At 39.9% G+C, this 23914-nt stretch overlaps 1 protein-coding gene across 1 annotated transcript; it reads right to left on the bottom strand.

Annotated features, from left to right (window-relative positions):
• Window positions 1-457: 457 nt before the first annotated feature.
• On the bottom strand, window positions 458-23596 carry helz (helicase with zinc finger). The gene is made up of 33 exons (XM_077604283.1): window positions 23528-23596; window positions 20257-20487; window positions 20134-20170; window positions 19386-19510; window positions 18899-18955; window positions 18674-18725; window positions 18504-18579; window positions 17677-17875; window positions 17203-17310; window positions 16783-16924; window positions 16078-16233; window positions 15723-15993; window positions 15426-15552; window positions 15123-15335; window positions 14871-15010; window positions 14378-14557; window positions 13493-13594; window positions 12696-12874; window positions 11726-11844; window positions 11405-11550; window positions 11034-11181; window positions 10745-10928; window positions 10236-10464; window positions 9832-10102; window positions 8798-8843; window positions 8023-8210; window positions 7663-7867; window positions 7485-7555; window positions 6835-7333; window positions 6500-6755; window positions 5341-6007; window positions 4532-4841; window positions 458-3827 (listed from the first exon to the last, which is right to left on the bottom strand). Exons 2-33 carry the CDS (start codon window positions 20467-20469, stop codon window positions 3433-3435), a joined length of 6111 nt encoding a protein of 2036 aa, XP_077460409.1. The 5' UTR covers window positions 20470-20487; window positions 23528-23596; the 3' UTR covers window positions 458-3432.
• Window positions 23597-23914: the final 318 nt, after the last annotated feature.

The raw sequence follows: 23914 nt of genomic DNA, 5'->3' as shown, positions 1-23914 counted from the left end.
AAAACCTCCAACCAATGAACAGCGAGTAAAATGCAAACAAATATAAATGACCATACTACAGCCTTACATTTTCATCATCTGTAGTACATATTGTTTATTGTGTATTTTTATAAAAAAAATTCTCCCATCTGGTAAAACATTTTAGTTATCTTTTTTTTTTAATTAATATAGACACTGTTATAAACATTTTAGTGTTTTTACTGGGTTTATTTAACTGTGTGTGGTTGAATTTCATGCTGTGTGTCTTTTTCATGAAAAATAAATGTTTGTAAAATGTCAAGCAAACAGGAATTCTTTGCATTGTTTTCATGACTTGGGATTAAAACTAATTTGCACATGAAAAAAAACAGAATTTTGATCAGGGTCAGATCAATTGACATTTTAAAATAGGCTTCAAACTCTAAAAACATTCCTTAAATGGCTCCATTGTGAAGGAAGTAAAAAAAATCCCAACACGTTTCAATAAAAACACTTTAATAGAGAAACAAATAAAGCAAATAACCTTTAAAACACAGTCTAAATCCTTTATTATAACCACCATCAGTTGAAATGGAGAAGAGTTAAAGAGATCTATTGAGTACTTTGAACCCACATGGGATGATGAGCCATGGATGGACATGCCAGTGCAGATTCACCGCGGGGAAGAACAGACGAGCGCGAGCGACGGAAAAAGATGGAGAAAGACATCTAAAAACTACCGGCTGTGCCAAAGTTGCTCCCCTTGCGTGTCGCTTGCAAATTTTCCCCACTTTTGCCAGCTTTTCTTTCCAAAAATGCAACCATATTACACTTAAAAAATGACTCAAGATCAAACCCAAACAAAGCAAACGTGAAATCCCTTCCATTGTCGTCGTCGGACGCAAAAATAAACGATTAAAAGTGGCGAGCCAGGGAAACGAGTTTAATCAGACGCAGTAGGGAGCAACCTCGGCCTCCAACACACAATTGTACATGACTTTTACATTGTTGAATGACATGTTAGTAAAAAAGAAGAGCTGGCTTATGTCACGTTGTACACATCAAAATACACTTAGAAATTGTAGGGTTGAACTAAAGTTCTTTTTTTTTCTCCACCCACAATTGAACAGAACCCCCAAAAATGACCATGCAAAAAAAAATAAAAGAAAAAATTGTGATTGTACTGTAGTATAGCTGCAATGTGGCACAAAAGTTGGAGTACAGCAACATAAATGGAAATATTGTACAGAGGGGCAACAAGAAGGTCATTCATTTACAAGAAAAAGTTGGGACTTTTCCATTGTTTTTGACTCTTAGTTTTGATTTTTAGTTATTGTGAAATTGCATCATTGAAAAGGCAATGGAGGAGCATCTACAAAAGTTGAGATGCTGCCCAAAATTTAGGGTTTGTAAATACCTAGAAAATGCATATTTACATGCATGCGTTAATCACACAAGTGTTACCAATCTGGGCATTGGGATTACAATGGAACGAACAACATAAGATTCAGAAGAGGAGGCTCTTTTTCACATTTGAACAAGTTAAAAAATCATGGCACAGTGGGAGGACGTGTTTAGTTTGAGCCGTATAAACAATAATGTCACTGCCGTTTCCGCGTTTTTTTTGCCTTATATGATTGATTAGCCATTTCCTTGAGAAAACTAGCAGTGATGTCATGAATTTGACAAGCTAGCAAACTTTCACTGGGCTATGAAAGCCCTCAAAATTGCCAATTGCCTTGTAGAACAGTCAAGAATGGGTTTTGTGTGAAAACTGCTGAAAAATATGGGGGGGGGGGGAATTGCAACAGAGAAAAGCTGAATCGAAATGTAGTCGAATCAATGTCATTTTATTTTCAATATTCTTCCTATCAGCCATTTTGTAAATAGAAATGTCTTTCTTCAGAAGCAAAACGATCCCTTAACAAGCAAGCACTTGTTCTTCAGCTAAGTTTCCCCAGACAACCTTTAAAAAACATGTTAGGAAGAAATTTCAAACAAATCACTGCTTCTGATGCATCCAAAAGTAATCACATTTCCAAAATGGCTGACAGTTAAGACTAAATGGAAAGGAATTGGACGCTTTCCACCACTGTTAAAAAACGAAATTGACATTTATAGTCATCAATGGCAGTGTATGTTCCAAATGATTAAATGAACCTGGGCTCATGAGTTTTTGACCTGTATTAAAAGAGCAATTAAGATTGAATGCAAAACAAAACTAATGAATTTGGCTTAAGGATGGCAAGTTGGCATTATTGTCATACAAGGTGCATTTTGCAGTCTGATCTCATCTGCATCCGACATACCTATTCATCATTTGTGTTTATATCCTAAAAACAAGAATCAATTGTCGTACTACAGGCAGTGTTTCCTATTTCCCAGAATCATCAAATCTTCCCTGATCACATACACAAACCATCACAAGACTGCGACATTCAAAACCATCTTTTCCTTCAAGAAACTGCACATTTCCCATTACAATATTTCACAACTCCTCGGACATTTGTAGTCCAAAAACAGAACTGCCGACTACAATTGAACCAGGAATGAAAAGCTAGCTAAAACTGCGCTAAAACAAAAGACACAAAAATTTGCACTCTAATTTAGCCGATGATTAAAAAGTCAAATGTAAAAATCAAATTAAAAAAATACTCCCATACAATGAGCCCAAGAGATTTGGTGTTTAAAAGCCACAATGAGCAATAATGGAAAGGAAACTATCCATATAGTGGAACAATAGGGGGTTGTCCAGAGTGTCCGACATGTTTGGAAAAGAATAGCAAGGGTGTACAATACAATAATGTAAAGACTTGTCTGTGGCGAACAATTCAGTCATTTATTTTCTTCAATGTACAGATTAGAAGAAAAGTCATCTACTTCTATACACTTCTCCATATTTATCTCGTGTCAGCTGATCACTTAGCTTTTTGACCATTGCCACAGCTAGAGTAAAACAAACAAAATAGACAATCAGGGGGAAAAAACAACAAACTTGACTGAAATGCCACAACGTGTGTTTAGTAACCAGCAAAACTTCAACTTCAACATGGAAGTAAAATTCCAGGGAACCTAAGTGGTCAACCAAAACCTCTTTAAAACTTTTAATACTTTGATTTTTTTTTAATAGCATTACGTACATATACAATTGTAGATAATATAGGTATATATGTTCATATATACATAATGACTATGTATATATACCAGTAATGCAATCATTTTTAATATATATATTTATATATATATTTATATACTTGTTTTCTTCACAGATATGTGAAACAGGAATAACGGTTACAAATAAAAGGTTTAAAATGGAACAAAATGCAGATAACAAACCTACTGGTAGAAACAATATGTAAATGACCTCTGCACTATTTTTTTTTCCCAAGAACAAGATTTTTGTTTTTTTCCTTTTTTTTTGGTTTAGTTTTATATTTTTGTGTGGTATATAACATGGGGGGTAAAGGGTGACACTCATTTAAAGTAGGAATAGTAGCCATTGCTGCCATTGGAGCTCCCAATGCTGAGCTCCTGTAAGAGCGAGAGTGGGTCGCTGTTCTTCTTGGCCTGCTCGGGGCGAATGGCTCGTGGTTTGGGCGGCGCGCGGAGGGCGCTGGCGTAGGACATAGTGGGCGCTTTGTTTAGATTTGCAGCTGCCTGAACGGGCTCGGCGGGAGCCTGCGCTGGCTGTTGCTGCTGCTGCGGCGGCGGCAGCGGCTGCTGCTTGTTGTGGTTGGTGTTGTTGTTGGGCATGAGGGGAGGGAACTGTCCCAGGTGCTGAAGGGAGTTAGGGGCGTGGGTGGTGGTCTGCTGGGCTGCCGGAGACTCCGCCTTCACCTGCTCTTCCCTCTGACAGAGGGCCTTGGAAGCTGTCAAGGACACAATGAGAACACGGTCTTTATGCAGATGGAGCTCCACTAAGAGTGGCATTTTTCCAGTAATTTGTACATTGAGAAACAGATGAAAATAGAAAAATGGATTTTTTGGTGGAGGGGTGCTGAAATTGGTGTATGAACTGAATGTTGAGAGTGAGTTTTAAAGAGTTGTGCATAAAAGCAAAAAGACTTCAACTTTGTGGGTTGGCAATGAAATTAGCCTTACTCTATTAATGTATGAAAATGACTGGATGACATTGCCAGCCCTCGCTACCTCAGCAAAGCCAGGAACATTGTCAGGGACCAATACCACCCTGGTCACAACCTGTTCTAGCTGCTGCCCTGTGGCAGACGCTACAGGTCTCACAAAGTACGGACAAATAGACTTAAGGACAGTTTTTTTCCAACAGCCATCAGGACTCTGAACTTGCGGTAGCACGACACACAATCCCTTCTGTGCAATAACTTCCGGGTGTGCAATATCTTAGAAATCTGTGCAATATTTTAGAATTCACCTAGCCGGGATGTGACTTTTTATACTTTTATACTACTATTTTTGTTATTTTTAATGGGAAAACACACTTTGAAGAGCTTGGAGTAGCACCACCAATTTCGTTATACAGCTGTGTATGATGACAATAAAGGCTTTTGATTTGATTTTGATTATTTATTGTGAAATCATTGGAAATTTGTCTTACCTAGAAGGTCCCGATGATGTGCGAAAGTCCCACCTCCATTACATGGAACGTTCTGGAAGGGACCTGGACCACCACCGTTACTGGGCCAGAGCTCATGCGAGGGGTAGCCGTAAGGGGGGTGAGGGGGCGGGAGATGCGTCTGCTGCTGCTGCTGCATGTGCGGATGTGGGGGGTCCTGATTCCTATCTCCCCCACAAGGCTGGGACTGCTGGGACATTGCATTGTGGCTATTGGCAAGAGAGGATTGATCTGGGTAGCTGGAGGATATACGGCGCTGATAGAGGGGCCGACCTGGACCTCTGGGTTCATACTAGATCAAGGACCAAAGAAAAGGATTAGAAACAGCTCTATTGTAACGCTCTCATAATCATATCATTTATTCCAAGTATAGATCTGTTTATGTTTGACGTTAACATTAGATTCCCCAGAAGTAAAAAAATATGACTATTAATACTGACTATAATATTGACAAGGAACCAAAGAAAAACTACTATTTCCAATTACATAAATCCATTCTTGAGAATGTGCAAATTCTAACTGAGCGAAACCATGGTAACATCATTTTTTTCAAACAAACTAAAAATCCCAATTAACATTCATTCATACATATGCAACATTTGAAAAATTCCCCCAAATTACGTGTTTTAAATTTGTCACTGACCGAATAACAGTAATATAATAACAACAAATGTTATCTTTATGGTAAAAAAAAATGGGAAAGGCTTCACCAAATTGGACATCAATACTCATTATTAACAATGCTTCTCGAAAACAATATAAATGAAACCAAATAAATTGTGGGCATGTACCTCATCTACACTGTGCAAGGCAGGCGTTGTGGATGTTCTTGGTGACAAAGAGTGGTAGGCCTCCTGGTCTTGACCTTGACTTTGAGATTGCTGTTGCTGCTGTTGGTGTTGTGGATGTTGATGATGATGGTGGTGGTGATGATGCTGTTGCTGCTGCTGCTGGTGGTGGTGGTGAAGCTGCATCAAATGGACTTGCTCCTGCCTGCTGGGTTGAGCCATGATCGGCACCCCGTACGGAAGGCCGTGGGTCTGGTTGCTGAGGGGGTGGTTCTGCTGTGGAGGGCTTCCAGATGCACCTCCACTATGGGGCCACTGGGCCTCTTGCAGGAGGTATTTGACCTGGGATGGAGGGGGGCTGGAAGAGTGGGGTGGCGCCTGATGTGGGTAACAACCGCTATTGTAAAGGGAACCACCGACGGGATGCTGTTGCAGAGCCGGGTTGCTGATGACGTTGTTAAGTGGATCGCGTCCGCTTTCATGGGGGTATGTTCCGGAAGGAAATGGGGGGGCGTGGTTTGAAGTGGCAGTTAAAGAAGATGAAGGGTCACCTGAGGCACGGGACTGGCGATATTGGAGGAGGCGAGATTGTGGAGGGGGTTGAATTTCATTTGCTTCCCTGCTTTCAGGAGGCTCCTGCATGGGGATTTCTCTCAGGAGGCCCGTGTACCTGATGAATGAAATTGTGTAGACGCCAATTATTGACAAAAATGATAAGAATAAACAAACATATTCTGGGATTTAAAGAGAACATTCCCCGCTGGTGGTCAGCAAGGATGAAATATAACTGAAAGGTTTCCCCCCGTGATTTATAAGCCTGACGGGCCGCCAGGCTTTGCTAAAAAAATATACATATTTTAACAGCATCTAGAAATACATTATAAAGTGCAAAAGCACGTTTTTATGATTGAGGTGAACAAACCTGTCCCAACTTAGCCATTGCATTTTTGCTTGCTTTTTAAAAATAATTCAAGACTGTGCAATTTGTGAGAATGTTTAAGTATTGTTAAAAAATAGCTTTACGAAGCCACACGAATAATTCCAAAATTTCTGTCAACTTTTGCAAACAATTTTGTAATGGTGGGCCGGACTATGACCAGGTTTTTCAAGTTTCTGGAGGAAACCTTGCAGTGGCATAATCGGAGTGTATGTATAATCTAACCTGTTGAAAGGTGGACCAGTGGATGCAGGTGAACCAGTTTCATCCTCCATGTTGGCACCAAGGCCCCAACTGGCTGCACGGACCAACTGGTGAGAAAAGCGAGTCACACCTGGCTGAGCTAGGTGAGGGATTTGCTGAGGCAAAGGGAAGGCGACCCCGCCTGGGAGGAAAGGGCCCGTTGCTTCATTCCACTGGCCTAGCCTGGCAGCTTGCTGCTGTTGGTTCAGGAGCTCCAGAGCCAGAGGACGTCGAAGATCTAAAACCATGAAATCAGTTGCCTTTGTGAGTACGTATAGTCATTCAAAAGAAAGTAAAATATATTCAAAACAACTCACCAAGGCCATCTCCATGCATTGCGTCTTGTCCATCCTCCCCAAAGCTATTGACTCTGTTGTTGTGTTGTGATAGAGTTGGGTGGTGACCAGCCAAGTGGGTCATTGGAGCCCTCATGGAGCTCCCCATCTCTTCTCCGCTTCCCGACTCGGGAGCATCTGAAGTGGGAGACTGAATAGCCCTCTGTGGCGCACTGTGACCGCCAAAGAAAGATGCACCGTGGCCCCCGCTAGCGGCGAAGGCCGGGCTGAGCTGTTGACTCTGTTGGATCATTGCTGGGTGTTGAGGCTGGTTGACGCGATAAGGAAGCCTCGAGACTGGACACTGATGGGGGAGGGCTCTGCCACCGGCAGGATGTGGGGGGAAGGCGGGGTTGGGGGGTGCCAGGTGATAATTGAGTGGTCTCTGAGCAGAAGAGTCTTTACGGTGGAGGCTCACATTGGAGAAAGCGCCCCCTCCGTCATTCTGTGACTCCAGATTTTGACTTGTATCAAAATCACCCTGCAAACAAATGAAATATTGAAAACCATGGAGGAAAACAATGTGGTTAAGTTAAATTATCATTTAATAACCCCAAAAAGTATATATTTTTTAAATCTTGTAATGTGCCTTGGCCTGCTGTGATTTATTGTTTATTTATATAATAATATACCTGTTTATCCTTCATTTCTGTATTTTTTCGCTCAGGTGTCTGCTCTGTTTTTGTGCATCCTTCTAATTTACCTAAAAAAAATAAAAAATCAAGGGTGTTATTACATTTATAGTTATTTTTTTCAACTTGGTTCCAAATTGTGTAAATTCCTTATTAAAAAATAAATATTTCAACATGCCATTTCTGACTGTATCTGACTGTAGATCTGTTTCAGGACTTTGTTGGCCCACTCCAAGAGGAGAGGGATGTACCACTCCCCCGCATGGAACAGGCGAGCCTCGATTTTGGGCCTGTAAGAAGTTGAAGTTGTAGGCCATAGCTGCCTGGTGGCTCATGAAGCGCGGATCAACAGCAAAACGATTTTGATAACCGGGCCAAGGCAACTAAAAGAAAAAAATATGAAGAACAAAACAATTGATAACACTTAAGATGAATTTCTATGGCTTCATTACACTTCACACTCCTACTAAATGACTTCACCTACATTTGACATGCACACATTTGTCAATATTTGTTTTAATAGGAGATGAAAACTTACAGGAAGGGGCATTGGCATGACCATGTTTCCACCATATACTGCTGGAACATAAAGGATGCTCGCACCCGTGTGAGGGTCTATTCTTTGAACAGGACTTGGCGACTTGCCCAAGGCAGCTGCTGGGGCACCCATGGGCGGTGTGAATGCCTGGATTGGGTTTCCCATTAGAACAGCTGGGTTGGGCTGGACTGTTGAAAGACAAATGGATACAATATTGTTTACCTGGGGATTAAATTGTATGCGCAACTACAACAAAACCACATTTCAAAATATTTGTGTATGGCTTCAGCTTTCAAGCTAACTTCTATCAATGGTGCTAACATCTAATCAACTAATCCATCCTGACTTTTAGTACCAGCATTCCAAAGATGCAAATGCAATAATGCTTGTTTTACATGGGTATTGAATTGAATTTTCAAGAATTTCAAGGAAAATGTAAGAACACCGTACTTGACATTTAAAGGTTACCAAGATCCAGAAGCACCGTGGTTGATTACAAGTCAGGTGGGATTGTCTAAGGATCTTTTCCCACTGTGACTGATTGACAGCGATTATTTTTTAATGAGAGCTGGGGATGTATGAACAATGTTTCTGCGATGTTATAGTATGTCATTTTGGGCAAGCACATGGATGTCAGGGATAAATGTGCAGCATTGGGTCAACCATACCAATGATTCTGTTATTAAATGATATCTTAGATGCTAGCAGATACAGCTTCCATTTTTGTGAAACTTCCATTGACTAAAAAATTGAGGAGAAGAGTTAGAACACTCACCATATCCTTCAGGTGGAAGGTGATCTGTGTGGTTTGGATGTTTTCCCTACAAAAATGAAATCATTGGAAAATCAGACACTATACAAGTTAAATGAGCAGCCATTTGAATAGTTCATCTAATTTAGAGCTGAGACTAGCTTCTAACTACATGGCCAATGATCTAATGCTTTAAATATCCAGGGACAAATCTGTCATCTCAAATTGAAGTTAGCTTGCGTACCAGCTGTCACAACTCAATGTTTTAGAGCTAAATTGTCTATGTCTGTGTCTCTATAGCCAGCTGATGCTGGAGCCCATTAGGCCCAGTGGGTGATGACAGCAGGTTGGCAGCTCTGGCGATTTCGTTAACCTTTACCTCGGTAGACAAGAAAACAAACAATAAAAACCCCTGTTTTTTAGGACCATGAAAGTTATTTTCTATTGATGTTTGGGTACTCAAACAAGAAATTTCAGCTTCTTAATTCTGTACCAATGGGTACCAACCTACATTAAAATGGTACAGTTCTCTTCAAAGTGTCGACATCAAGGGTGTCGGACTCGGGTTGGTTCGCGGGCCGCATTAACGTCAACTCGATTTCATGTGGGCCGGACCATTTTAGATATAATATTTAGATTTTTTAAAATAAATGGATTAAAAGAACTGGATTAAAAACCCTGAATATTCAGTTTTTATATATATTTTAAACAATGTTTATTTTAGCTTTTTATACATTTTTAGATTTTACAAAATGATTTTTGAACTAAAAACACAGAAAAAAATGATTACAAAATTACAATTATTGATTTAAAAGAGGGAAAATCAGAAAATTTAATATACATCTATACTCTTCATTTTAATTTGATCCTAAAACAGAAAGTCAGCACTCATGATTTACTTTCCCGGGCCACACAAAATGATGCGACGGGCCAGATTTGGCCCCTGGGCCGCCATTTTGACACATGGTCTACATCATCTATTTGTCCCCTAGCTTCTTTGATTGCCCTTGTGTACAAAAAAATAACGTAAACGGCATGTGAAGTGAGAAATCTCTTACTTTGGGAGGTGATTGCTGTTGTGTCTGCTGTGCCTGCTTTGTGGACGCGGCCTGCACATGCTGAGGATGGTGGTGGGTATGCATTGCCTGTGAAGATGGGTGCCCTTGAAGGGGCCTGAGGGCACGTGGGATAAATTCTGGAGCCAGAGGGTTGAGAACGTAGGTCTTCTTTAGCTCCAGGGCCTCTAATTGGGACTTTATCTGCTCAAAGGTAATGCCATGGAGGCTTGAATTTTCATGGCAGATGGAAACAAAATGCTCCCAGAACTTTCTGAAAATGAAGAAAGTGAGGACGCAGCATTTTATGCAAAGTCTTTTTCAGGAGTTCCTTGAGTCAACTTCTTCAGTAATCAGCAGTAGAACCTAAAGTCTTAAAAAAAAAAACAATCCAAAAATGGCTTTACCTGCAGCGTCCAACAGAGCAGAGTGCAATTGGGTCTCCCACAACCGCAACCAGTGACTGAGCTCTGGTGATGGCTGTGTTGAGCAGCTTGTAGTTTGACAAAAATCCATAATCCAAGTCCTCAGTAGAGTCCTCCACGAGTTGCTCTTTCCTCTTGATGGCCGTTTGCTTGCGCTTGCAGGTATGCCGCGTCCGCACCGTGCTTAGGAACAGCACTCGAAATTGTTTACCTGGAAACATGTTTTAGCCGAGTGAGAGCTCATTCAAATTTAATCTTTGGCCTTCTCACCAAAAGAAAAAAAAGTTACAAGCAACCCATCGGTTTTAAACTATTAAAAATATTAGAAAGCACTGAAAGCTTTAAAAAAAACTAAACAAAGCCAAGGCCCTGTTATTTAATAAATGGCTCTTGAGGTCCTGAATGATCACAAAAAAACAACAACTGTGCATGGTGAAATTCCCATTCATAAACTAGAGTCCCCTTTGAGTGCACGACTTTCAGACTCTCACCTTGGACATTGAGGACTCTTTCCACGCTGACCTCATGCATTCTCTTCTTTCGGAGCTCAGCACGAATGCGAAAGACCTGGTCCGAATACGGTGAAACCACTCCAATGCTGCCCTCGTCCAGCTTTCCCCAAGCCACTGGCCACTTCTTGCGCAACTCCTCTACACGCTCCACAATTTCAAACACCTGCAAATAAAGCCAAAAAATAAAAATAAACAAATGCCTACAAATATGTCACAATAAATATGATCGTAATCAGAGGGAAAAAAATAGAAAAGTATTCTTCAGTACTTCGGCATTGTTGTAGTATGCAGTGCTATTCTTTTCCTGGACATCTTCTCCTCGAGCAGTGAAGAAGGTCAGAGGATAGAAGTCCTTGTGAGAGGGCTGCTTTCCACTTGCCATTAGCTTGCCATCATAAAATAACTCTGATGTATAGCTGTATTTTGAAGGGATAGGGAAAAAATGACATTTTAAGTTGAAATGAATGTCATTTACATTCGCTTTGTATGAATTTGTCTCGATCTCAACCAGTCATGTGGGTTCAATTACAAAAACTGACAATGAGAATTAAATATGTCACTTGATGAAGTCTTTTATTTTAATTGAAACCATCTTCACACTAACATAACAATGTCAGTGTGCCGAGGGTTCACACCTACTTGATGATAGCTTCATGCGAGCGGTAGTTTTCGCACAGAAGGATGCGGCATGGGAATTCTGATGGGTAGTGCTCGTATAATCTGTCCAACAAGGACACGTGCAGGTTTCGCTCGCGGGCGAACTCGCCGTACACAAATGGACTGAGCTGTAAATCAAAAAGGAGTGACAATTAGCTTGCTTCAGTCATTTAAAATGTATAGAATTATATCAAAGGTACCAAATGTATGACAAGCCATAGCAACATCACAATGAATGTACTTTTTTTTACTAATTAAAAGACAGCCAATAGTTACAAATTCCATATTTAGCTTGCCACCTACCTGCATATGGTCTCCAGCCAACACAATGCGGGTGGTATTGCTAGCTAAGGCAAATGGCATGATGGTCTCACACTCCATGGCCTGGGCAGCTTCATCCAACAAAATGTGAGAGAACAGTCCTAAATAGAAAGAGCAAGCCATGTTATTTTCTGTTTTGATAGCGAATGTAACAGGACATAGTAAAATTTGTATGCAAGCTTTATCTTTCGGTAACGGCGAATTGGCTGAAAAAGCTTTTCGTACTGAAACTAAAAAAAAAACCTTTTAAATCACATTTCAGTTGAAATGTTCAACCGAATTTTGTAATCTCTGCTATTAAAATTTCAGTATTTATTGTTAATAGGAGAGAGAAAAAACAAATCATCCTAAATACCATTTTGAGTCCATAAACAAAAGTGATTAGTAAAAATGAACACCACAGACATCTTTCCAGGGAACCAAAGCACAGCTTTGAGGATTTGTGATAGCAACTTGGTAGGAAATTCAGCCGTCATTGCCTCCTGATGGTTTGCATCACCATCAAACACCAGGCGTAGCTAGAAATGTGAAGTGGGGTGTAGGCTAATGAAGTAAAGTACATTTAAACAAGCAGATGGCATTCCCATGCAAACACCCCCCCAACTGATGTACATATTAAGCAGCAGTCATTAGCTTGAGCTGATAAAGTGGTTCTGTTACCTATTGTTTTCACGCCACTTAAATGAATTTAACTGCTCACTGAACCCCTCAATTTTAGTCAACTAGATGAACCCAGTTTTATTAATGGTTATAGACATACCCATGCAGTTTCTGTTTATTTTCCCCAGTGTTTTTTTCCCATCTAATAAGGCAAGCACTTAGGTTGCTATCTTGTTTTCACAACTTCATAATTGAAAAGCCTGTAACTCGACAGTGATGTGAATTCCAGGTACGAACTACTCAGCATAATTGTACATATTGATATACATACATGAGATAAAATGTCACTCACCAGGGTCCAAGTCAAGCTGGCAGAGGTACTGGGAAGTGCTGAGGGTAACCACAACCACACGATGTCTGAGGACATCATCCCTTGTGGGCATTTTAAAATTGACCTGCGTGTTGGAGATCAGACAGTACTGCTGGACCACTGGGTGGACCGTCTTCACCCAGCGGTTCCTAAAGTATACCCTACAAAAAGACAAAATAAGTACTAATGCAGGGGTGTCAGACTCGGGTTGGTTCGCGGGCCGCTTTAACGTCAACTTCATTTCACATGGGCCGCACCATTTTAGATATAATATTTAGATTTTTTTTAAATAAATGGATTAAAACAACTGGATTAAAAACCCTGAATATTCAGTTTTTTTATAGATCTAAAACAATGTTTATTTTAGCTTTTTTTAAATATATTTTTAGATTTTACAAAATGATTTTTGAACTAAAAAAAAAAAAGATTACAAAATTACAATTATTGATTTAAAAAGGGGGAAATCAGGAAATTTAATATACATCTATACTCTTCACTTTAATTTGATCCTAAAACAGAAAGTCGGCACTCAATTTACTTTCCCGGGCCACACAAAATGATGCGGCGGGCCAGATTTGGCCCCCGGGCCGCCACTCTGACACGTGTACTAATGCGTCAAAGAAGTTGACTTTTGATTTCATTTGGGTTTAATAGTCCAGTTCTTTTGACCAAACCTTATGGCCAGCAAATTAGATTTTTTTTTTTAAATCTTCAGATATAATACACTTTTCTTAAACTTTTAAAAATTGTGTTAGTCTACTAGTCTTTTGTGTGCATACCTGAGAGGTCTGGCATGTGGATTGCCTGCTTCAACATAAGGATGAAGGTAGTCCTTAATGTAAAGGTCAGCTGCACTATTGGAGTGTGTGCAGATTAGAACCCTGTATCAACAAAAAGTGTCAATAAATATTTGGGAGATATGTTAACTATTTACAGAAAACTCAAAAGTAGAAGAGTGTGCTATAGTCTGAGTGGCAAAAATACTCCGGGCCAAAGAGGAAAACGACCATGCGGATTGTTATCAGTTCAAATTCCAAAAGCTATCTTATAGATTAAATATATTTCCTTTGTAGTGTATTCAATTAAAATATAGATATGAAAAATGATTTGAAAATCATTTCATTATTTTGAATCTGTTTCGCACAATGTTCAATCTCCATTGGAATTGGGGTGTGTATATGAAAGCTGCACCGATCTGTATGGCTACATCAGCTAACAGACTGTTAAATATGAAGTAATAGCAATAACTTGACGTGCTCCTGGCTATTGTACAGCACAGGTTATAGTCTCTGTTCAAGGAGTAACATGATTGTATGTGACTCAACTACAACAGCCACCCGTACTTGCCTTGGCTTTTAAAACATCCATAATTCATCCTCAGCATTGAATCTTACATGCATTCAGACAGAAAAGGAGAATAAATATTGAATTTGTTACTTATTTTCTTATCGTGTCGACTTTTCGTGTAACATGGCCAGCCTGCTGTCGTTTAAGAAACCAAACAGCAAAGTATCTCATTTATTTTTAATGTAAAACTTAAAAAAAAGTGGGAATGTGCTCCTGTTAGAGGAAATTGCACAATCCGAACATATGGAATTAACACAAATGACATAAAAATACATGAAAATGGTGGAAAAGAAGTCATCGAAAAAGACAGAACAGACCTGCTGGTTTCCTGGCGAAGGATGTGTTTGACAGCCTGCGCCAGGGTGAACGTCTTGCCAGTACCGTAGGGTCCAATGATGAGGACTGGGGGCAGTGGGATAGTTAGAGGGGTAGTGATGGCGAGAATGGCTTCTTTTTGCTTGGCGTTAAGACGAGGATCCAGTTGTTCATCCCACTGCCTGTTGTAAAAGAAAGATCAAATTTAGATCAGGGTTTCACTTAGAATGGTTATTTTTAGGCCTTTTGAAGCCACTACCTAGCATGGGTGCGCCATACAAACTATATTTGGGATCTTTCACTCACCAAATCCATCTGTCTTATTAGCATTCTAATTAAATAGACAGTGTAAACGACTAACTGAAATGATTTAGCGTCTGCGTGTTCAATTGAAAAAAATACTGATCTTGAATGAAGTGGAGCAAAAAAAATCATCATTCGTTCAAAAAGTGTCATTATTTGTGGCAGTAGTATGTGAAATTGCAGTGGGCATACCTGTTTGGGCTCCAAGGGATGGTTGGGACAAGGCTTACATCAGGGAAAAGAATGCTATTGTCTTTACTATCTTTGATACGATCCAGGGCATAATGCATTTCACACAGTGGAAGCCTGTTTAGCTGGAACTGGAGCTCCACCTGATTTTGAGTTAACATAACAGGTAGTCTGTTTTAAACTAACCGCTTTAACACCCCTTATCACAAAAACAGGAACAGCCATGAGTTACACTGTCAAATGTAAAACACAAACCTGGAGTTTCCTGTCAGGCAGTAGTCCGAGTTCATCGCAGCAGTCTTTGCAAATCCTGAGGAAGATGTATTCCTTGGTCTTTTCCTCAATCACAGCTTCATAGACGCGTTCTCTGACTCCCGGAGGTGGCTGGGTGCTGATGCCCTCCCAGCCCAAAGGCAGGAAAAGAACTGAATTCACCTTGGTCATCACTAGTCGTCCTGCCAGTGTATCCTGTGGGGAAAAATACTGCTGTATGAACAAGCTACGAATGTAAAAAGAACAGTGACGGACGGTACCACGAGAATTCCATAGAGTCGGTACCTCAGACAGTGTTTTGGTGAGTTTGAAACGTGCAAAAAGTTGTCCATTCTGGGCGTACTTGGCTCCAACTGAAAGGCCCGTCAGCATGAAGCTGGATACCAGCTGCAGGTTCACTTTGATGTTAAACCTTGGAGAGAAAACAAAAAGAGAGTAACAACAAATTAAATAGAATACGAAAATTAACACAACAGCACCCTTCTAGAAATTGATCAGAATCATAGCTAGATTTTACTGTACTGTTATAACTCCTACCAGGTGGCATCAAAATTGGAAGAAAGAAAAAAAAAAGTGACTCACTTGCTAACTTCTTTACATTGGGCAATCTCCTCTATGTAGAGGAGATCGTGTAGCCGGGCCTGGTAGTTTTCTCTGGTTAGAGTCTTGTCCAGAACCGACTGGGTGAAAAGTTGGTCAGCAGACAGTGGGATTTGATAGCGGCTAAGAAGACTACGCTCCAGATCGCACATGGTCTCGTTAGGTGTGAATCCAACTATAGTCTTACAAGAAGAGTCCCAACGTTTAGAAGTCATCAAGAGCTGCTGCCTGGCTGCCATCAAATGTTCTATATCTAGAAACGAAAACCATACAAATGTTTTGGAAATGCATTTCTTTTGACTATAGGTCTATATGTATATATCCATATATAGGACACCTTCAATAGAGGCAGCGTCCACCATGATTCGCTGCATCAGCACTGGTTCTGAGCCAAAGTCAAAAACGATGGTCTGTCGAAAGGTGCCAAAGATCTCTGTGGTGAAGTCCACAGTGACCTTGTAGATGCAGTGGTCCATGCCATTGTCTGTCAACACTGGTTGTAAAAAAAAGAATAAAATAAATGCATGAAGAACTGAAATTTTGTATTTTTCTCAGTCCGCAAAACCTACTCGATACTCTGACTCATGGCCATAATCTACACCACATGTGTCAAAGTGGCGGCCCGGGGGCCAAATCTGGCCCACCACATCATTTTGTGTGGCCCGGGAAAGTAAATCATGAGTGCCGACTTAGTGTTTTAGGATCAAATTAAAATGAAGAGTATAGATGTATATTAAATTTCCTGATTTTCCCCCTTTTAAATCAATAATTGTAATTTTTAATCATTTTTTCTGTGTTTTTAGTTCAAAAATCATTTTGCAAAATCTAAAAATATCTAAATAAAAAAAAGCTAAAATAAACATTGTTTTAGATCTATAAAAACTGAATATTCAGGGCTTTTTATCCAGTTCTTTTAATGCATTTATAGAAAAAAAACTAAATATTATGTCTAAAATGGTCCGGCCCACGTGAAATCAAGTTGACGTTAAAGCGGCCCGCGAACCAACCCGAGTCTGACACCCCTGATCTACACCCTACATACCTGCTGCTTCTTTTTGTGGAGTCCACTCTTGAGAGCCAATGGGCACAGTTTGTTGCTGCTCCCCGGCAGAGACCCCCTTGATGGAAAAGTGTGGTCTGTGGGCATCGTAGAGCAGGGCTATGCGATAGAGCTTCCTGGGAGGCTGTTCCAAAACAGAAACAAAAAATTAAATATTTCAGTGTGTTTTCCTTTTTAAAACTTTTGGTTTGTGTTGTTTCATAAGAATTACATTAACTTAGCTATGAAAAGTTCAGCAACATGAACAAAAAGGCAATGACAAAGATTTTATTCAGTGCAACTACCATTAAGTAATTTACTCTCCTTCTATTTCACATAATGGTCAGGGCTCTTTAACTTTTTTTTCATTATTCTACTACAATATTTCTTTACGGGAGGCACAAAATAGTGTTTTTTTCCTACCTTGCAGACTAATGAAAAGGTCCAGGAGTGGAAGGATTTTTTTGTGGTGACGGTAAGAGAAAGGCTTGAGCTGGTTTCAACACTGACTCCATCCAAAAAGTCACTAAGCTGAAAAGAGAGGACATGAAGTGAAATGCCTGATGACAGTAATTTCAAATCCATAAATCTATGTCGCATATTTCTACAAAGAAATCAAGTCAAGGCACATTTATACAGCTCTTGAAAACAACAAACATCTCAGAGGGATTAACAGGCCCACCGCTAACACACAAAATCCCAAACAGGTTATCTAGGGAGGTTGCACATTTGGGGGATCCCCCTCCAGGATGCTATCTAAAGGTGAAAGTGTGCATATAACATTATTCACTAAAAATATGAGTTTGTACTTAATATACATGATGTACTAACAAAACAGAATCTAATGTGTTGAGTATTATAGGTGGTGATTTTTTTTGTATTAACTGAGTAACATACCACTTTCTCTGGGGACAGCGAGTTCATCCACTTCTCTATTAGTGTCTCCATGTAGTTTTCAGTAAAATGTTTGCTCTCCTGCTGTTGCTTGAGACGGATGAGGCGTGAGGCATAGCGTTTCTGCCATTCCATCAGCTCCTCCTGCGAGTGGGCTGACGTGCACTGTGCCCCGTACCGACACAGACCCTGTTCTAAGTACCTAAAGAAGAGGTCAACATCATAGTGTTGATTTTTAAATTAGCGAAGTGGCGCGAGAAATTGTCATTCAATGTAATATTCAGACAGAAAAAATTATATGAATATAACGAGATTAAAATTGAACTATTACAAGGTTATAAATTAAATTATAGATTATACTATTACAAGATTCAAATTGTGAAAGTCATTTTGTTGCTTATTTTTCTCTTCTCTGTTTGGCATCAACTTTTGGCGACCTAAAGTCTGTGTGAGCACATCTTTTGCGTAATATTAGGAGATTTAAGTAATATTTGGAGAAAAGTCATACAATTATGGGATTAAAAACATTACATTACTTATTTTTGCATCACTTGAACCGGAAGTTGTCCAGGGTCTGCAGACTTTTGGTGACATTAGATCAGTGTGAAAAATTACATTTTGGAATAATTTTGGAGGTTTATATGATTCCTGGTGATAAAATTTTGATGAGAATGACTATTGTTAATATAGGCTAGATAGTTTTAAATAAAAAGATATTCAGATGGTCAGTTGTTCATCAGAATCCCAGTAACGTAATTTAAGCAATGTAACAATTAGATCCAAACCCGTAAAAGACTGGATCCATTTTGGTTATTTTAATTTTATTTTACCTTTTACAGAGTGTGTACTCTTCACTGCTTGTGACTCCACGGGGAGGAGGCCTGAACTGCCAGCCATCTAGGACCTCTGTCAGTAAACACAAAGTGAAATGGTCAACGCGAATAAATGCTAAACTTATAGCAGACCCCAAATTTGGGCTTCAGCAATAACTTTTGCATACCCTCCTCCTGGTCATCTGTATATTCTGGTGCCATCTCACTCTTCTTTACAGCCTGAGGAGAATATTCAATCCATAGAGATTAGCAACTTGATTTTGACAATGTCCAAAGCAATTGATCTCTTCACTATGAGGCTCCTTGTCATATCTTATACGATGTGAAACCTTTGTCACGGGCTTAATATAAAAAACTTACGACCATAAGCATAATAAAGACTTGGTACTGACCTCAATTTCTGAAAATAGTGTCTTTAATCTGGATATGTCTTTTGTAACAATGCCATTCTGTAAAAGAAAACGGGACAAAAACAAAGCACAAACTTGGTTAGGTGCGTGTGTGGGTTGTTCCGTCAAAAAAAATAATAATATCGGCATTAGTTTATGGCAGTGTGCTCTATAAAAAATTAAATCAAATTGATTTGGTCACTAATGCCAGTTTCTGACACCAATTATATGGAAATGATGGAACGTGACAGAGCATTAAAAAAAGAGCATGGTGAAACGCTGCCACCTGTTGGCAGCATTAGTTGGATCTGTATTGGATTCCAACAATGGATAGATTTTTTTTTAATAATCAATCACAAATAGAAGTGAGAGAGATGCTAGTCTCCTTGCCGGCTACTGCTAACTTGCCGTTGAGCAAATAACCATCCCCATACCTCAGCCTAAGTGATTTAGCACACTTTACGCGCCTCTTTTAGTTCTTACAACATACCACTGGTTCTCCAAACAAGGCTTTAGAGAGGATGCTGGCCACTTCCTGCAGGCTGCCATCCAACTGCATGGAGCGAAAGCTGGATTGGAGCAAACCGTCTCCACTAGTCCTATCTTCTGCAAGGACTTGGTTAGAATGAAAAGAAAGAACATCCGTGAAAAGTTAATTTAAAAAAGGGAACAAACTTTCACTGCATATGCAAAATTACTGCACTATTTTGCGTGTGCGGTCGATTGGTCGTCGGTCTTTTGGGCGCCAGTCTTTTGGTCGCCGTCTTTTGATCGCCGGTCTTTTGGTCGCGGTCTTTTGGTTGCCCAGACCGCGACAACGGGCGACCAAAAGACCGACGACCAAAAGACCGGCGACAAAACAAGGTAAAACAACACGGTCTACGCATCAATAAAAGCCAATAATGGCCATGAGCAGTTTCACTGAGCCGACGTGAGTGTATAAAAGTTTGTATGTACATGCGTTGTCCCTTTAAGAAGCTACGTCAGTCAGGGTCTTAACAAGTTCTCCAACAAAAAACAATAGAAGTCCGGGAAATTTCGAGCTTTTCTTTAACCTAATAATTAATAGGGCATTAAGTATGACTAAATAGTAATTCGCAGTTTGTATTTAAGGAATTTGAGCAACGATTTAAATGGTAATTATCAATAACCTTCCGGGCGACCAAAAGACCGGCGACCAATCGACCGTGTACCCTATTTTGATACATGACATTTTTTTTTCTTAGCAAAATGCATACCATGTTTGCAGTCTTGATCTGCTTCATCATATTTTTTCTGTTGGGGGGCAAAAAAAAGATGTTTCAACCACAAGTTGATTTTTTCTGGTGTTTAGTCTAAAATTGAACCGGTACACCACTCACCAACTGAAGAAAGGCAGCGATGCGGTAAAGCAGGGCACGACTGCGGAGGCTTTCGGAAGGCTGGCTCGGCGAGAGGGTGGCGCCGCTGGATTGGACTTGGGGTGCAAGGACCGCCAAGGTGTCCGTGCTGTGATTGACTACCGCCTCGTACTCCCGCCTCACTAACGATCTGCTGGCTTCTTCACATGATTTTTCCGCTCTCCTGTCCGCCATGACTCAGGGACAAAACTTCTAGAAGAGCATATAGTAGGACACATTTTCAACATTATGCGTGGCACACTTATACATACATTTATATCTGACCCCTTCCTAAATCCAGACATTTCCCTCACCCAAGTTCTGAAAATGAGTGAGCCAATCAGCTTGGCTTTGACGAGCCATTCTGTTTTTTCTTCTAGGTGACTGTCGTAAACATTACCACCTCGCCTTTATAACGATAGAACAATTATCTAATCGCGCTCTAGGACATCTACCTCCAAACAAACATAAATTCATTCTTATGACTGATGTCAGCCCTGACAAACGTGAACCATTTCTCGCCTGAGGACGCAACGCGGTTCCAAACTCCTTGTTATTTCCTCCCTGTGAATGAAATATGTGTTCTCCCTGGAACTGAATAAAATTTTGCAATGAACCATCCCTCCAAAAAAGGTTTAGTTTCCTTTTTTCCCCCCAAGCAGTTTATTACATTAGTCGATGCTGCCTGCAACACTAAACCACACCAAGCCAATGACAAAAGATGCATATTTAAATACTAACAAATGCTAACACTGGAAAATTTGATTGGCGCACTTTTTCCAGCTAACTGCATTTGAACCATCACCACCAATGTTGCTAACGCATTACACTAATACGGTTATTTTTTCAGCAAAATCTAAAGCTCTCATAAATAGCAATATTATTAATACATGGAAGACGTGTGCGGTCGATTGGTCCCCGGTGTTTTGGTCGCCCGGACCGCGACAACGGGCGACCAAAAGACCGACAACCAAAAGACCGGCGACAAAACAAGGTAAAACAACACGGTCTACGCATCAATAAAAGCCAACAATGGCCATGAGGAGTTTCACTGAGCCGACGTGTGAGTGTATAAGATTTTGTATGTACATGAATTGTCCCCTTAGGAAGGTACATCAGTCAGGGTCTTAACAAGTTCTCTAACAAAAAAACAATAAAAGTTCGGGAAATTTGGAGCTTTTCTTTAGCCTAATAATTACTAGGGCATTAAGTATGACTAAATAGTAGTTTGCAGTTTGTATTTAGGGAATTTGAGCAACGATTTAAATGGTAATTATCAATAACCTTCCGGGCGACCAAAAGACCGGCGACCAATCGACCGTGTACCCATGGAAGTAGTAGCAGGTCAACCTAGTAGGTGTCAAGTTCACATAAACTGAGCAAAAATGACATTATTTCTCACCGTCCTCTCCTGTTTTGTGTTATTTTGGATCACTACAATTATTTATTTTTGCCAAACGCCACAAAGATGAGCGATGATCTTTTTGATACGTTTTTATCACTTTCCTAAACGTAAAAGATATACAGTGATACCCATAGTATTTTTTAGCATTCCCTTTGAAATGCATGACTTGGGTTAAAAATTTGTGATTTTAAAATACACACAACCAACTACATCTTTATTAAACGACATGTCAGCCATTAATACATCATTACCTGGGATTCTTTGTGTTGTTTAAAGTCAAAAGCACCTTTTGGCTATGTAAACTTTTGACATTAAAGAAAATAACAAAATTTCAAAGAAATTCTCCTTATTGCACTTAGCAAAATGAGGCAAATTTGGCAATCCGAAATGACCTGAAACAAGTGATGTTTAGTCTCATTTACCTTCAGTTGGTGAAGAAAAGGTGTGTTTCATGTCTTTTTACAGTGTATATCAACTTCTAATTTCTGCAGCCTATTTATACCTTCGTTTAAAACGCCCAAAGCCACGTTGTGAACAACAATACATTTCAGATGAGTAAACTCATGAGGTTGCATTTCCACCATACGGTATTGCAAGGGTGCTGGAGCATAGTTCATTTATTGTACTGCCAGTCAAACAAAAAGTTCAAACATGGGGCAATAACAAAGCTATTATCTTGCCAATAATTAGATTTTACAAAAATAAAATAAATTGCATTTCCTAAAATGATCTGCAATAGTGATTCAGGTAAATTACTATCACAAGGAGTCTATGCATTTAGAAATGACAGTGTATTACGCTAAAATTGTGTTAAGATAATGTACTTTATTATGATTGTTGCCACAATGCTAACCAAACCGGTTAATCTAAATAAGACAACCGCTTGATATGATCGATCTATAATTATGGTGTTGTAAACAAGTGAGGTTAAATAAACATTTCAGTCCATGCTAAACGTTGCCAAATGTGGCTAGCAGATGGATCCACGTGTGAATTTAAGTTTTTGCATGATTTAAATTGGTTCATGTTTATTATCGTGTTGTATTTGTATTTAACAGTAAAGTCAACACCACCACCATTTTTGTATACAAACAGACACTACACGCAACTTCAAAATTATGGACGATCATAACCATAAAGTTACACCGATGTACATGTTCTAAAAAGAAAAAATACTGAATTAGTATATTTATTGATTGCTACAGAAATCGAATGATTAGAAAGGGGAATAAAACAACAATGTACTGATCTGAAATAACGGAGCAGTTAGCTTCGTAGTAAAAATAACCATTTAGCAATCATTTCGCCAATGCTGTGACGCCGATCTCATTCTAGGCAACTGAGAGCAACGGAGACAAAAGATTCGATTGCAAAGGTGAGAGTAAGGGCTTACTTTTTCTCTTTGGTAGGACAAACTTATTTTGACTGTGACAGAGACACGGTGACGTTTCAAAGCCTTGAAAAAAATGTCTCCATTGCACTGTGTTAGCGCAGACACAACTGCAACGTCGCTAAGAAGGACACGCATCGCTTGCACATCGCGTTGATGGCAAGATCTACACTTGCCTGATGCAAAACTAGAAATCTCGAATGAAAAAGTGGTAGATGACTGGGTTCGTGTTAGCAGGCTAGGTTAGCTAGCTGGGTTCGCCGAAACAAAACGGGTTCGGGCCTGTGATTTTGCTCTTCTGTTTCGGCGACTATAATTCATATGACATGGTACGATCGTCCACGCATCAAATTTAAGCATGCTTTATTTCACCAATGCATCGCACTGGAAGTTGTTCACAACAGTCCCGAAATTATAAAAGAAAATGAAAGGTCTGGAAATGGGAAGTCCATACTTACCTAGCTTTACTTTCTACGCCATCTTGGATCCACTTGTCAGACGCGCGCAAAGCATCACGGGAGGGAATGATCTGAAGGTTGAAGGGCGCGTGGCTACGTGCGTGTTTTTTTGTGTGACATTCATCATTCCCAAAAAGTTTTGCAGAATTTTAGCATGCATGGTAGGGTTATTAAGCACTCTAAATTGCCCCTCGGTATGTGTGTGAGTGTGCATGGTTGTCCGTCTCCTTGATTCAAGGTGTCTTCCGTCAGCTGGGGTAGGCTCCAGCACCCCCTGCGACCCTAATGAGGATAAAGCGGTTTGGAAAATGAGAGATTTGAATTTGTAACAAAACAAAAGAGCTGAAAAAAAATCAAGTCAATATCAATGTTCTATGCATAATTATT

The sequence above is a fragment of the Stigmatopora argus genome, chromosome 7 (genome assembly GCF_051989625.1).
Source record: "Stigmatopora argus isolate UIUO_Sarg chromosome 7, RoL_Sarg_1.0, whole genome shotgun sequence".
Lineage (NCBI taxonomy): Eukaryota > Metazoa > Chordata > Actinopteri > Syngnathiformes > Syngnathidae > Stigmatopora > Stigmatopora argus.
The sequence above is the reverse complement of the archived record's forward strand: the minus strand, read 5'-3'. Positions and strand labels throughout refer to the sequence as shown.